We start from the raw sequence: 16,578 nt of genomic DNA, 5'->3' as shown, positions 1-16,578 counted from the left end.
TCCATTTCAATCGTGAAAATTTATCATTCAATCATTGAAAAGTATTTTTTCTTGACGAATAAAACATAGTATATAATTTCAATCATTAATGAACAGTTAATATTACATCAGCTATACCGGTATCAGCTATGTTCTAAAGAAGGCAGAGAACCGGCAACACCGATCTCCCATCTTTCTTCACAGCCATTATAACGTGAACATCACTATAGCGCTAATGACACAAACCAAAATCATAAACGAGCGCACATGATACAAACCAAAATCACAAACTAAGCAGAATCTGAAAAATCGATAAAACTATGAAACGATAAAATAATAAAGACGTTAACTACTAACCCATGATAGCTGATTTGTTGAGGGATGGAATAAGTTTCGGGAACAGGAGCAGCCTCATAAGGCGGGTATTGTCTGCACAAAAATTAAAACAAAATTTAAAATCAGAAAAAACTGAACGTAAAATGAATTAATTCAAGACTCATCAGCAGATCCACTTCAAACTGTCATCATAGATCAAATGGGAAGCTCTGATATTACTTATAAGGATTATGCATTAGCCTGTGTACAAACAGTTCAAAGTGGAGAATGAAGAAAAAAATATGAATGAAGAGTATTGTAATTTATGGATATTATTTGAAAGATAATGAAATTAAATAATGATCTTACTAATGAGTATTGATTTGTCACGATACTTCGTATGTTTCATCAATAATTTTAGTTATATATTCAACACATTACATGCCATACACTTTGCTCATTCCTCAAGAAACATAATATCATGAATAGTATTCAATGAAATATCTTTTTAAACCATTTCAGGAGAGGAAAATCAGTTAATGAATTCTACTAATTTATGAATATTGCATTTCCTGTTCCTTAGAAACGGTTTTGTATCACCGAACAGAATAGAGTGCATCATCTATATATATCTGGTTTTCATTAGTAGAGATAGTGGTTCCCTCGGCAAGTACCAACTATCTTGTGTACTCTCCCAATGGAAACGTTCGTGGTAGAGTACTAGTTTTTAGTAGAGTGGGATAGCACTCCACCACTTGCCTTCTCCCACCATCGCTTCGCTTCTCACTCTACTCTACCACTACTATGTTAATGAATACAGTCTCGAGCTAGTAGAGTAGAGTTCCGTATTGACATTTTAAGGTTGGTTCTGTTCACTAAAGTGCGAGATAAATTACTTTTAACAAGGCTCTTTCTCGAAGACGGAGAGGTCCGATGCTCTATCCTCCACTAATCACTCCCACTACCTAGCAGCATTCTCCTTCTTTTGTGTCTGAGTGAGAGAGCTTTGTAACGCGACGCGGCAACACTCCCCTCCATCTATTGCTGGCAATGTTACAAGTAGTGTACTGGTCAGCAGGTATATTGGTTTGTGTATGTCACAGAGATGTTTTCATCACAAGAACATGAAGAAAAATGACACGGCGCATCCAATTGTGCGCAGGATGTCCGTCTGTGTCCACGCTACAAACTGTGGAGGGAGAAATGGGTTTCTCCTCTTCATGTTAAAAGTAATTTATCTCGCACTTTAGACAACACACTTTACCTACTATTCTCAATTGTAGTGAAAACAGTTACTCGACCAAGTAAGTAGAGTAGAATTAGCTCGGTAGAGTTGGTATGCCAGGTACTCGACCACTATCTCTTCTAGTGAAAACCATACTTAACAGTGCTTCATTTTATTGTAGCTACAAAGAAAAATAGCTGAAAGTAGCTACAATATAAGTTGAAGAAAGAAAAAAAAACACACTCCAAGGCATGGTTCACACCGTACTGATTTTTCCCAGGCAATTTCTACCTGGCAATACGCACATACATGTGAAGCAAATGTAGGCGATAAAAAATCGGCACGATTTTCAGCGTCTCAGAACAGAAAAAATCAACTCGAGTCCTGCTTTCAGTGGGTCCTAGCGATAAATTGGGAAAAGAACAGTTTCTAGTTCCTACCCATAAACTTGAAGGAACCTGCTGTTCCTTTCCCAATCATTCATAATCAGTTAAGAACTGAGCTGTTCATCAACCAAAGAGTTATATTTCAGTCAAATTACATTAAAAAAATTCCTCGATAATTAATTGGCTGGGAAATATCGCGCTGGTTTGAACCCCGCCAATTCAATCCCATAATAATAATAATAATAAGAAATAATAATAATAGTTGGCCTCCACATCACCCCTTATAGCCAACCCGTTCCACCACATGGCGCCAAGTGACTAGTGAGTATATGCTTAGGCAATTTGCGTGCAATAGAACGGCACAAGTGGCCTTTATTTATTGCAACTGTCATAAAAAAAGTGTTATAATAAAATAATAATAATAATAATAATAATAATAATATCGAGTGACCTGGCCACAGAATACATACAGAATGGAAACTATCAATCAAACGCCTATCCAACCAATGCTTTGTACATGTCCCAACCAAGACACGTCACTTGACTGCGCCATCTTGTAAGAAATTAAAATCCTGGTCTTTTGATTGGCTCACGGCAGTGAACGAGACCGATTGATCCGGATCAGTAAAGTGATCCGAACCTCCATCTATACTATTACAATGCTGAACTTACGGATTTTTGTGACAGGATACTAGCCGAGTTTCCATTCTGTATGTATTCTGTGACCTGGCAGTCTCAGGTCAGAGTTTTCAGGTCGCAACTGATCAATTTCAGGGCCTCAGATTCAAATTTGATTTATAGAAACTCACAATATTTACAATCAGAATCAATAAGAAAAACAAAAAACACACAGATCAGTTAGATGAAAAATTGAAAGATATTATTAAAATAAATACTGGTATGTTTTATTAGGCTCAACTCACACTTACGCGACTCAAGTCGAGAAGAGACTCGACTCTAGTGGAGAGCATGTGTTTCCAAATGGTGACACTAAGACCAGTCGATTCAAGTCTCCGCGACGTCACTATTTGAAAACACATGCTCTCGAATATACTTCGTTCAAATTAACTTCGGACTTGGGATGGACATGCGCAGCAGAGAAGGCATACAGCGGCAGGGATACAACGGCTGCTATGTTACCGTTGTGTATCGGCCAGAGTTCTCTAATTTCCAGTGAGTTTTCAAGCGCTCATGTTAAACTTAGGAAGTTTCCTCTCTGCAATCACAGACTCGACTGACTCTATTCGACAAATTGCCAACTACGCTTCCACCTATGACTCAATCCATCACTGCAATTGGCTGATCTCCCTCCATTTCTCTACGCCGCAAATTCCTCCAAGTCTAAAGAAGATTTACACGAAGTATGGAGTCGAGTCTCTTCTCGACCTGAGTCGCGTAAGTGGTGTGAGTTGAGCCTAAGAAAGAAAGACCTCTGACATGGCCCAACGACTGCTTTTCAGGCAGCCGGGACCGACGGTGAACGTGTCCATCCGGAACAATTCCATAGCATCACATCAAATAATATAATTTTATATTTTAATATGAAATAAGTGAAAATGTAGACTACTTACGCCTGAGGAGGCTGAGAATGATGCTGATACCCGTTGCCGTTAGCCTGCTGCTGATGTCCGCCCCCCGCATCGTAGCGGCCCCTTTTCGGCGGGCCACCCCCACCATGGGCACCCATGGGCGCGCCCCGCTTCACAGGGGCGCCCTGATGTGGGGGCATGCCCCCTCCGCCACCGCCATAATGGCCGCCCTGGGGCTGCTGGTGATGGGGTACGCTCTGGGGTGGCTGGCCCCCGCCACGACCTCCTCTTCCGCCACCCATACCTCCTCCTACGCCGGGGGGCACACCTCCTCCACGCTCCATGCCTCCTCGACCTCTGCCTGTAAATAAATAAAGCCAGTTACACAAACATCGACTTTTCCCTCCTTATACAGTCTATTAGATTAAACAGATGATGTTTGTCAAGTGGGATTATTGATTCATTAGTACATCATCAAAAACATCGAGGCATTTGAAATGTGGTGCTATAGGAGGATGTGGAGAATACCATAGACAAGAAAAGTGACAAATAGGGATGTACTGTTAATGATCCGTGGTCTAGTGGATTGAGAGCTTGCGTAGCAGCATAGAGATCCCGGGTTCGAACCCTCTCACAACCAAAAGTTTTTTAACCAGATCACTCCCGTGTTATCGGATGGGCACGTTAAACTATCGGTCCCGGCTGAAGTATAACAGTAGTGAGGCCCATTGACGGCTCAAATGATATATTCAGGCGGTTGGACCTTCCCGCAAGGGACTCCCCACCAACAAAAGCCATACGAATTTACTTTTTTACTGTTAATGATGGCAAAGGAATGTGAAGTTGTTGCGACAATGAAGAGAAGAAAATTACAATATTTGGGCCATGTAATGAGGGGTGAAAAGTATGAGCTGTTGAGACTCATATTGCAAGCAAGGATCATGGGAAAGAGGAGTGTGGGAAAGAAGAAGGATATCCTGACTGCGTAATTCAAGAGAATGGTATGGCTGCAACTCAAGGGAACTATTCAAGGCTGCAATCAATAAAGTGAAAATTGCCGTGATGATTTCCAACCTCCGATAGGAGAAGGAACCAGAAGAAGAAGAAGTACATCATCAAAATGATAGGGAGAGAAAAAATTTGATAACCTTGTGCTATTCCTCTCCCAAATTTAGATGAGGTTACACTTAGTCCGAAATAGGTTAAGTCTTGTAGTTGTTCACAAAATTTTCATACCTCAATTATTTTTGCAAAGTAGATTTTTAAATTTAGATGCTCCAAAACCAAACAGGTTAAATATTTCACATTATTATCATCACTAAAATGGGAAATATTCACATATTAAAGAGATAATTTTGCAGAACCAAAAAAAAACAAACTTAATTGACCGAGCGAAGTGAGAGAAGTGAGGTCTAAGATTCAAGTCGACGGTTTGGCATTTCTCTTAATGTTTAAATGTTTATATGTTGCGCATTTACGGCGAAACGCGGTAATAGATTTTCATGAAATTTGACAGGTATGTTCCTTTTTTAATTGCGCGTCGACGTATATACAAGGTTTTTGAAAATTTGAATTTCAAGGATAATATAAAGGAAAAAGGAGCCTCCTTCATACGCCAATATTAGAGTAAAAATCAGACTATAGAATTATTCATCATAAATCAGCTGACAAGAGTGATTACACAGATGTGTGGAGAAGCCAGTCTATTGCTGTATTTCCATAAGGTCTATAGTTTCAATCCGGTACTTGTGGATGAGAATACTGCGTGAGGTCTACTGTTCACAGAACTACTAGTATTCTAAAAACACAGCTGAGAGTTTATATGATGAATCAAATCAAGATTGAAACTTATCATTTTATAAAGTTGTGTTATAGAAATAAAAGTAAACGCAACATTAGAACCTTTGGGAAAGTTTTTAATAACTTGAACGCTACAGTATTGAATTAGAATGAGTTTGTTTAGAGACTTAAATAAGTAAATTGTTATTCTGTCTATTTTTATGTTTTGACTTGGCCTGTATGTTCTTTTTTTGGCTCAATAAAATGAATTTGAATTCAGAAACATACAAGTTGAAAGATCGTTTTCTGAAAAACTTCTCACCTCTGAAACCACCTGCCCCTCTGCCATCTCCCCGCATCCCCGAGAAATCACCCCTTCCCCTCATTCCTGGTGCTCCTCGACCCCTGAAAACAAACAAAAATACCCCAAACTTAGAAAAATTAGTTTTCATAGTTTTATAGTCGATTTCATTAAGGTGACATTTTGCAAGCTTATTCCACATTGCAGGACTATTTAGTCTATGTGCCGGTTGCACAAAAGCCGGTTAAAACCGTGATTAATTCGATTAAAAGCGAAACGTGATTATTCCGCTTTTAATCGTGATTAAAAGCCGGTTTTAATCGTGATTAAAAGCCGGTTTAATCGTGATTAATTCCTCCATTCCACGAGAAACAATCAGAGAAGCCGTCTTATCAAAAAGACCTTCTCTGATTGGTTCTCGTGGAATTAATCACGGTTAAAATTTAACCGGCTTTTGTACAACCGGGCCTATGTATACTGAGGTCACGATATTAAGTCAGCACCTGATTAATATAATCATATTGGGAAGAATTTCGCAGATTGATTACTAATAAAACAATAGTGAAGAATTGTAGCTCATTTTTCGTATTCATTTCTCAACAGTAAGAAATAAACATAGCTTAAAGTAGCATTAATTTTCCACAATAAACAAAAATACCATGAATACCATTTATTTGGTACTATGGTTCAGGGTTGTGGTGACAAGTCTAGACATAGACCCGGTTGCACAATGGCCGGTTAAATTTCAACCGTTGTTAATTTCATGAGAACCAATCAGAAAAGGAATTTTTGATAAGACGGCTTCTTTGATTGGTTCTCGTGGAATTAATCACAATTAAAACTTGAGCTTTTGTGCAACTGGGCCTTAGATCAAAAACACAAGGAGATATTGAGGAAATTCAAACCAAATTAAACTCTGAAGTGGAAAGCCCCAGAGTTATGAATTAGATTGGAATATGAATGATAGACAAAATTTAGAAAAAAAGGGAGATTTTATATAAAAAACGCAATTATTATAATCAACTGTTTCAGGTAATGAAAACCAAATGAGGAGTTGTAGCTAATTTTTCGTATTCATTTCTCAGCAATAAGAAATAAACATAGCTTAAATTAGCATTAATTTTCCACAAAAACAAAAATACCAAAAGTTCCATTTATTTGGTACTATGGTTCAGGGTTGTGGTAGCAAATATAGGTATAGAAAACCTTCAGAAAAAACTACAACACAAAGGAATATTTACAAAAAAACAATCAAACTCCAAGGCCCGGTTAAATTTTAACCGTGATTAATTCCACGTGAACCAATCAGAGAAGCCATCTTTTCTGAAAGGACTTCGCTGATTGGATCTCGTGGAATTTAATCACGGTTAAAATTTAACCGGCTTTTGTACAACCGGCACTAAGAATCCCTTCAACTTAGGCCTTCCTCTAGATTGTATGATATAAATAAAATGTAGACATACAATAAAATACATTGTATATAAAATGTATAAAATATTGAAGATATAAAATACAAATCTCATTAAAATCAAATCACTTATGTAATATAAGCTTTATTAAATATTGTAGCTAATTTTTCGTATTCATTTCTCAACAGAAGGAAATAAACATAGCTTAAATTAGCATTGATTTTCCACAATAAACAAACATACCATGAATACCATTTATATGGTACTATGGTTCAGGGTTGTGGTAGCAAATATAGGTATAAAAAAACTTCAGAAAAAACTACAACACAAAGGAATATTTACAAAAAAACAATCAAACTCCAAGGCCCGGTTAAATTTTAACCGTGATTAATTCAATTGCATGAGAACCAATCCGAGAAGCCTTCTCTTTAAAATAGCATTCTCTGATTGATTCTCATAGATTAAATCATGATTAAAAATTAACAAGCAACCGGGAACAAGTAGGCCTATTTAAAAGTGACTATTGAAATCTCTCTTGAGACACATGTTCCTAAATTTGAGGGGCAGATGAGAGATGTTACAACTCACCTCATTGGTCCATTGAAACCTCCCCTCTGCACTCCGTCACCTCCCCCATTGAAGCCTCCCCTCTGGCCGTCTCCCATCATGCCTCCGCCTCTAGGGGGCATGCCCCCTCTGCCACGGGGGCCTCCACGCCCTCCCCGCATACCCATACCTCCGCGCATCATACCACCTCCCATACCTCCACGAGGTGGTCCGCCCCTGGAAAAATAAACAAGATAATTACAATTCAAAATAAAAGGGGGAAAAATGAACAAGATAGCTTAATTATTATTTAACGAAAACCAAACCGACAATCTCTGGATAGCAGCTCTCATTTTATACGAAGCCATAGCGGCCAACCAGTTTACAAATGGAATTAAATAGAGAATGCATTTATTCAAATGCTAATTAATATATAATTATTATTTAACGAAAATGCTGTAAATAAATGCATTCTCTATTTAATTCCATCTGTAAACTGGTTAGCCGCTATGGCTTCGTATAAAATGAGAGCTGCTATCCAGAGATTGTCGGTTTGGTGTAAGGGTAGGCATTCCTGACTGGCAATTGGGAGGTGCCGGGTTCGATTTCCGGGCTGGCGGATAGTTTTTGGATAATAGTTCTCATCGAATTTCCATCTAGCTGTTAACCCTGTTGTCAATGTCTGCAGTAGCAGAAGTCTTCGGGGTGATTTACAGCATTTATTTAGGATTTTCGTTAAAATAGAAATAATATAGCCTATTAATATTAGCATTTGAATAAATGTATTCTCTATTCAATTCCATCTGTAAACTGGTTGGCCGCTATGGTTTCGTATAAAATGAGAGCAGCTATCCAGAGATTGTCGGTTTGGTGTAAGGGTAGGCATTCCTGACTGGCAATTGGGAGGTGCCGGGTTCGATTTCCGGGCTGGCGGATAGTTTTTGGATAATAGTTCTCATCGAATTTCCATCTAGCTGTTAACCCTGTTGTCAATGTCTGCAGTAGCAGAAGTCTTCGGGGTGATTTACAGCATTTATTTAGGATTTTCGTTAAAATAGAAATAATATAGCCTATTAATATTAGCATTTGAATAAATGTATTCTCTATTCAATTCCATCTGTAAACTGGTTGGCCGCTATGGTTTCGTATAAAATGAGAGCAGCTATCCAGAGATTGTCGGTTTGGTGTAAGGGTAGGCATTCCTGACTGGCAATTGGGAGGTGCCGGGTTCGATTTCCGGGCTGGCGGATAGTTTTTGGATAATAGTTCTCATCGAATTTCCATCTAGCTGTTAACCCTGTTGTCAATGTCTGCAGTAGCAGAAGTCTTCGGGGTGATTTACAGCATTTATTTAGGATTTTCGTTAAAATAGAAATAATATAGCCTATTAATATTAGCATTTGAATAAATGTATTCTCTATTCAATTCCATCTGTAAACTGGTTGGCCGCTATGGTTTCGTATAAAATGAGAGCAGCTATCCAGAGATTGTCGGTTTGGTGTAAGGGTAGGCATTCCTGACTGGCAATTGGGAGGTGCCGGGTTCGATTTCCGGGCTGGCGGATAGTTTTTGGATAATAGTTCTCATCGAATTTCCATCTAGCTGTTAACCCTGTTGTCAATGTCTGCAGTAGCAGAAGTCTTCGGGGTGATTTACAGCATTTATTTAGGATTTTCGTTAAAATAGAAATAATATAGCCTATTAATATTAGCATTTGAATAAATGTATTCTCTATTCAATTCCATCTGTAAACTGGTTGGCCGCTATGGTTTCGTATAAAATGAGAGCAGCTATCCAGAGATTGTCGGTTTGGTGTAAGGGTAGGCATTCCTGACTGGCAATTGGGAGGTGCCGGGTTCGATTTCCGGGCTGGCGGATAGTTTTTGGATAATAGTTCTCATCGAATTTCCATCTAGCTGTTAACCCTGTTGTCAATGTCTGCAGTAGCAGAAGTCTTCGGGGTGATTTACAGCATTTATTTAGGATTTTCGTTAAAATAGAAATAATATAGCCTATTAATATTAGCATTTGAATAAATGTATTCTCTATTCAATTCCATCTGTAAACTGGTTGGCCGCTATGGTTTCGTATAAAATGAGAGCAGCTATCCAGAGATTGTCGGTTTGGTGTAAGGGTAGGCATTCCTGACTGGCAATTGGGAGGTGCCGGGTTCGATTTCCGGGCTGGCGGATAGTTTTTGGATAATAGTTCTCATCGAATTTCCATCTAGCTGTTAACCCTGTTGTCAATGTCTGCAGTAGCAGAAGTCTTCGGGGTGATTTACAGCATTTATTTAGGATTTTCGTTAAAATAGAAATAATATAGCCTATTAATATTAGCATTTGAATAAATGTATTCTCTATTCAATTCCATCTGTAAACTGGTTGGCCGCTATGGTTTCGTATAAAATGAGAGCAGCTATCCAGAGATTGTCGGTTTGGTGTAAGGGTAGGCATTCCTGACTGGCAATTGGGAGGTGCCGGGTTCGATTTCCGGGCTGGCGGATAGTTTTTGGATAATAGTTCTCATCGAATTTCCATCTAGCTGTTAACCCTGTTGTCAATGTCTGCAGTAGCAGAAGTCTTCGGGGTGATTTACAGCATTTATTTAGGATTTTCGTTAAAATAGAAATAATATAGCCTATTAATATTAGCATTTGAATAAATGTATTCTCTATTCAATTCCATCTGTAAACTGGTTGGCCGCTATGGTTTCGTATAAAATGAGAGCAGCTATCCAGAGATTGTCGGTTTGGTGTAAGGGTAGGCATTCCTGACTGGCAATTGGGAGGTGCCGGGTTCGATTTCCGGGCTGGCGGATAGTTTTTGGATAATAGTTCTCATCGAATTTCCATCTAGCTGTTAGTTGAGCCTTACAAGTTCAAGGTTAATGATAATGAATACATTTTATTCAAACTATGAAAAAAGACAAAAGTTAATAAAGATCTCGTGAGATGTTTAAGACACTCGGTCACTCGCTCACTTGGGTCTTAACACTACATCTAACTCGTGCTTTAGAGAACCTCCCTCATTATAAAACTGTTGTATAAACTACTATAGAACTCTTCAATTTTTCTCTCCAATACGAATTGATCACTTTCAAATACTTGCAATTACGACACAGCAGTCTAATTTTTATGATTGAAAGCTATAAGCTTCTACTCTCGTATCTCATAGCTTAAAATCATACCAATTAGACTGTTATGTCAAAGTTTAAGTGCTGGTTGTGCAAAAGTCTGTTGAATTTTAACCGTGATTAATTCAATTGCATGAGAACCAATCCGAGAAGCCTTCTTTTTAAAATAGCATTCTCTGATTGATTCTCATAGATTAAATCATGATTAAAAATTAACAAGCAACCGGGAACAAGTAGGCCTATTTAAAAGTGACTATTGAAATCTCTCTTGAGACACATGTTCCTAAATTTGAGGGGCAGATGAGAGATGTTACAACTCACCTCATTGGTCCATTGAAACCTCCCCTCTGCACTCCGTCTCCTCCCCCATTGAAGCCTCCCCTCTGGCCGTCTCCCATCATGCCTCCGCCTCTAGGGGGCATGCCCCCTCTGCCACGGGGGCCTCCACGCCCTCCCCGCATACCCATACCTCCTCGCATCATACCACCTCCCATACCTCCACGAGGTGGTCCGCCCCTGGAAAAATAAACAAGATAATTACAATTCAAAATAAAAGGGGGAAAAAATGAACAAGATAGCTTAATTATTATTTAACGAAAACCAAACTGACAATCTCTGGATAGCAGCTCTCATTTTATACGAAGCCATAGCGGCCAACCAGTTTACAAATTGAATTAAATAGAGAATGCATTTATTCAAATGCTAATTAATATATAATTATTATTTAACGAAAATGCTGTAAATAAATGCATTCTCTATTTAATTCCATCTGTAAACTGGTTAGCCGCTATGGCTTCGTATAAAATGAGAGCTGCTATCCAGAGATTGTCGGTTTGGTGTAAGGGTAGGCATTCCTGACTGGCAATTGGGAGGTGCCGGGTTCGATTTCCGGGCTGGCGGACATCTAGCTGTTAACCCTGTTGTCAATGTCTGCAGTAGCAGAAGTCTTCGGGGTGATTTACAGCATTTATTTAGGATTTTCGTTAAATAATAATAGGTAGCCTATTAATTAGCATTTGAATAAATGCATTCTCTATTCAATTCCATCTGTAAAGATAGCTTAATATAGGCCTAGGCTACAGATAATCTATACTATAATAAAGGAAATAATGTAGGATATGAGATTTTTGCGATGGTAATTCTATTTTGACGTTTGATATAATATCATCATATTAAAGTAGTCATGTGATTAATTCAAAAAGCAACATCATTAATAAAATAAATAAAAAAGTTAGTTTTTAGGAGAAAAGCTCAATGAATAGATGTAAAATATTAATGTGTAGAATTAATAAAAGTTTTATTGATTTGTATCAGGATATTAAAGAATAATATGGTAATTATATGGTACAATGGTTCAGGGGTTGTTTGAACGTTACACGTTATTGATGAATATTTCATTAAACCCATGACAAAATACAAAATTTAATAATAGAGAACTCCTGAGATATTCAAGGCTACAGATAATCTATACTATAATCTAGTAATCTATACTATAATATGAAAAATAACTGTCTTATACACGTACGGGATTAGAGAATTATGTTTGACGCATCATCACGTCTGAACTACTGGACTGATTAACTTCAAATTTTGCATATAGCTTCTTAATTAACCGAGGATGGATATAGCCCTATTTTCAATACTTCAATATTTCATTACGTAAAGTTCTCAGTTTGTCAATTTTCGAATTATACCCTTGAGGAGCACGGGTTTCCTGCTTGTCTAATATAAAGAGAGATCCAGTCACTACATATTGGAATATGATCACATTGGATGCTAATATCATAGAGAAATAATAGCCTAAGTAGATAGCCCATGGAATAGTGACTATTGAAATCTCTCTTGAGACACATGTTCCTAAATTTGAGGGGCAGATGAGAGATGTTACAACTCACCTCATTGGTCCATTGAAACCTCCCCTCTGCACTCCGTCACCTCCCCCATTGAAGCCTCCCCTCTGGCCGTCTCCCATCATGCCTCCGCCTCTAGGGGGCATGCCCCCTCTGCCACGGGGGCCTCCACGCCCTCCCCGCATACCCATACCTCCTCGCATCATACCACCTCCCATACCTCCACGAGGTGGTCCGCCCCTGGAAAAATAAACAAGATAATTACAATTCAAAATAAAAGGGGGAAAAAATGAACAAGATAGCTTAATTATTATTTAACGAAAACCAAACTGACAATCTCTGGATAGCAGCTCTCATTTTATACGAAGCCATAGCGGCCAACCAGTTTACAAATGGAATTAAATAGAGAATGCATTTATTCAAATGCTAATTAATATATAATTATTATTTAACGAAAATGCTGTAAATAAATGCATTCTCTATTTAATTCCATCTGTAAACTGGTTAGCCGCTATGGCTTCGTATAAAATGAGAGCTGCTATCCAGAGATTGTCGGTTTGGTGTAAGGGTAGGCATTCCTGACTGGCAATTGGGAGGTGCCGGGTTCGATTTCCGGGCTGGCGGATAGTTTTTGGATAGTAGTTCTCATCGAATTTCCATCTAGCTGTTAACCCTGTTGTCAATGTCTGCAGTAGCAGAAGTCTTCGGGGTGATTTACAGCATTTATTTAGGATTTTCGTTAAAATAATAATAATATTATATTAATTAGCATTTGAATAAATGCATTCTCTATTCAATTCCATCTGTAAAGATAGCTTAATATAGGCCTAGGCTACAGATAATCTATACTATAATAAAGGAAATAATGTAGGATATGAGATTTTTGCGATGGTAATTCTATTTTGACGTTTGATATAATATCATCATATTAAAGTAGTCATGTGATTAATTCAAAAAGCAACATCATTAATAAAATAAATAAAAAAGTTAGTTTTTAGGAGAAAAGCTCAATGAATAGATGTAAAATATTAATGTGTAGAATTAATAAAAGTTTTATTGATTTGTATCAGGATATTAAAGAATAATATGGTAATTATATGGTACAATGGTTCAGGGGTTGTTTGAACGTTACACGTTATTGATGAATATTTCATGATAAATTTCATTAAACCCATGACAAAATACAAAATTTAATAATAGAGAACTCCTGAGATATTCAAGGCTACAGATAATCTATACTAATCTATACTATAATCTAGTAATCTATACTATAATATGAAAAATAACTGTCTTATACACGTACGGGATTAGAGAATTATGTTTGACGCATCATCACGTCTGAACTACTGGACTGATTAACTTCAAATTTTGCATATAGCTTCTTAATTAACCGAGGATGGATATAGCCCTATTTTCAATATTTCATTACGTAAAGTTCTCAGTTTGTCAATTTTCGAATTATACCCTTGAGGAGCACGGGTTTCCTGCTTGTCTAATATAAAGAGAGATCCAGTCACTACATATTGGAATATGATCACATTGGATGCTAATATCATAGAGAAATAATAGCCTAAGTAGATAGCCCATGGAATAGTGCGTTTATGTCGCAACTTTCACTGTTATCTCAAGCCGATTACTGTCGATTTTTACTGTTTTGACCGGGTAAGAGTGTATGAACGGCACAATATGAGAGACTACCAGCGTCAAAAAGCTTCACTGGGAAGAACTACGTGGACTATCATCGGCTTGAGATAACAGTAAAAGTTGCGACATAAACGCTCTATACCATGGGATATCTATTTATGCTATTGTTTCTCTATGCTAATATCTAGCCTATTTTCAATTCTTCAAGATTTTATTACGTCAAGTTTCTAATTAGACCCAAGAGGAGCAGGTGTTTCCTGCTAGTCTAATATAAAGAGAGATCCAGTCACCATACATTGGAAGCAAATATCAATTGATACAAGGTAGTGATTGATTTGTAGCTCATTATTCGTATTTATTCCTCAGGAAAAAGGAATAAACATAGCATAAACGAGCATATCAATTTCCCACACTTGAAAATAGACCTCGACTACCATTTAATGAGGAAGTTGGGTTCAGGGTTGTGGAAAAACACAATACATTAGGTTTAATAGATCCTAATAATAGTTAAATATGAATATTAAAATATGTATAAAATATTTTAATACATATAAAGAATTAAAAATAGGCCTATAACCATCAAATTTTTCAAATAAGTGCAATATTTCAAAAGTTTTTAATACATTGTGATACATTTTGTGATTCATTTCAAGTATAACATCAGCCTTCAAAATTTTTAAATCATTATTCCTGGATCGAAGAATCAAGTGACGAAGCAGTGTGTGATTACATAACCTTAACTCTTGGACAACATTAACATTTTATCAAAATTTTAGAAGAGAAATAAAACAGGCTCAGCCTAGTTTCTCCTCCAATGTCATAATTGTATTATTATTATAGGTTTTATACAATAAAATGAATGAAATATAAAATAAATATCAATTTTAGAAGGCCAATAATATTCTATGTCGTAATCCTTATAAAGCATGACGACTCCTGCAGCCCCAGGACTGCTGGGAAGACGGATAAAGTAAAAAAGTAAATTCGTATGGCTTTTGTTGTGGGGAGTCCCTTGCGGGAAGGTCCCACCGCCTGAATATAAAATTTAAGCCATCAATGGGCCTTACGACTGTCATACTTCAGCCGAGACCGACGGATAAAGTAATGTAGGAGAAAGTTGAAAATCAAGGCCAGGTTTCTTGGACCGATCATGTCAAGTAATTAAAACCAGAACTAAAGCTTATCACCAATATCAATAGGCCTATTATACGAGTAATTTATTTTTGAAAATTTGAACATACCTGCCACCTCTATCTCCCATGCCCATTCCACCACCTCTCATTCCTCGCCCTCTGCCCATAGGGGCTCCGCGCCCCCTCATAAACCCGCCCCTGGGGTGTCCACCGGGGGGCATTCCTGGAGGTCCGTCCATGTCAGAAATTTGTCACTAGTAACTGGAAAAAAATTGAAAAATCTGAATACGGTACTCATGATATTGATAAAAGTTGACATTATTAGGCTATTCTGCTACAGATAAACCTTAATTTTTGCTGATCTTGGAAATTTAAATCATAGAGAATAGATAGCAAGTGAAGATATAACTTTGTATAGGTCGTTTATGTTCCAAATTTCAGTTAACTCAAGCCGATAGTCCTAGTAGTTATTTTTTGTGAAGCTATGTGACTCTGGTAGTCTTTGATACAGAGCCGTTATTACACTCTTACCCAGCCAAAACAGTGATAATAGACGGTAGTCGACAGTAATCGGTTTGAGTAAACCGGCTTGGAATTTGGAACATGAACGACTCATACCATGAGAATGCTCTTATGCTAGCACTTCTCTATGTTCAAGTTCAATGCTAAATCATCAATGTTATTGTTTTCATTTTTATTATGCAATTGAGCTACAGTAGGCTGAAAGGTCAAGTAGAAACAGCCAGGCGTACTTTGTGTTTACAGACTAAATTACAAGGCAAAAAGAAACAAACAAATTTGCTTGTCAAACGTGGGATATTTCTAGCGTGAATGCTAGTTATTCAACAAGATTATAGTCTATTATAACGAGTAAATACAGTTCAGGAGAAATCTAAACTACAACACACCTTACCTTACCGCTAGAAAACAATCTACTGATTAACAATACAGTTGAATCTCAACCAATAAACATGTTTCTAATAGTTCAAAATACAGATTTATGAATATAAAATTGATTACTGACTAGAAATGTTAGTATGAAACATAAATACTTACAATAAAATATAAATTATTTGGTTTCTACTTTCAGACGCTTGTAAAATGGCGAAAGAGGAAGATGCAAGAGAAAGAACAGAGACTGACGTCGTGGCAAAAAGGAAAACGGTCACCGGATGCAGTGATGCAGCATCACCAATTGAACAAAGAAAAATAAGAGAACACGACGGGAAGATCCCATACTGAATCCAAAGCTTTGTGGTTCCAGCCACTCAAGCCAGGGACCATCTCGTTCTGCAGCTACTTATCCATACCACTCATCATTATTATTATGATTATATATCAGAGTTT

The 16,578-nt window shown here is 37.5% G+C and overlaps 1 protein-coding gene across 3 annotated transcripts in view; it reads right to left on the bottom strand.

Moving 5' to 3' along the window:
* LOC111060229 (glycine-rich cell wall structural protein 1.8-like) overlaps positions 1 to 16,440 on the bottom strand; it is a 43,243-nt gene extending 26,803 nt beyond the window's left edge. For 2 of the 3 annotated variants that reach the window (XM_039439684.1, XM_039439683.1), the window contains exons 1-6: positions 16,288 to 16,440; positions 15,340 to 15,492; positions 7,512 to 7,706; positions 5,536 to 5,618; positions 3,477 to 3,795; positions 337 to 408 (exon numbers count right to left, since the gene is read on the bottom strand). In XM_039439684.1, coding sequence (XP_039295618.1) covers positions 337 to 408; positions 3,477 to 3,795; positions 5,536 to 5,618; positions 7,512 to 7,706; positions 15,340 to 15,470 — 800 coding nt within the window. In that variant the 5' untranslated portion in view covers positions 15,471 to 15,492; positions 16,288 to 16,440. Of the gene's footprint in view, positions 1 to 336; positions 409 to 3,476; positions 3,796 to 5,535; positions 5,619 to 7,511; positions 7,707 to 10,925; positions 11,119 to 15,339; positions 15,493 to 16,287 lie in introns of those variants that run through there. The other variant, XM_039439685.1, reaches the window with a different exon arrangement.
* Between the last annotated feature and the right edge of the window lie 138 nt (positions 16,441 to 16,578).

This window comes from Nilaparvata lugens, chromosome 13 (assembly GCF_014356525.2).
Source record: "Nilaparvata lugens isolate BPH chromosome 13, ASM1435652v1, whole genome shotgun sequence".
NCBI classification, from domain to species: Eukaryota; Metazoa; Arthropoda; class Insecta; order Hemiptera; family Delphacidae; genus Nilaparvata; species Nilaparvata lugens.
This window is presented reverse-complemented; position numbering and strand designations above follow the sequence as displayed.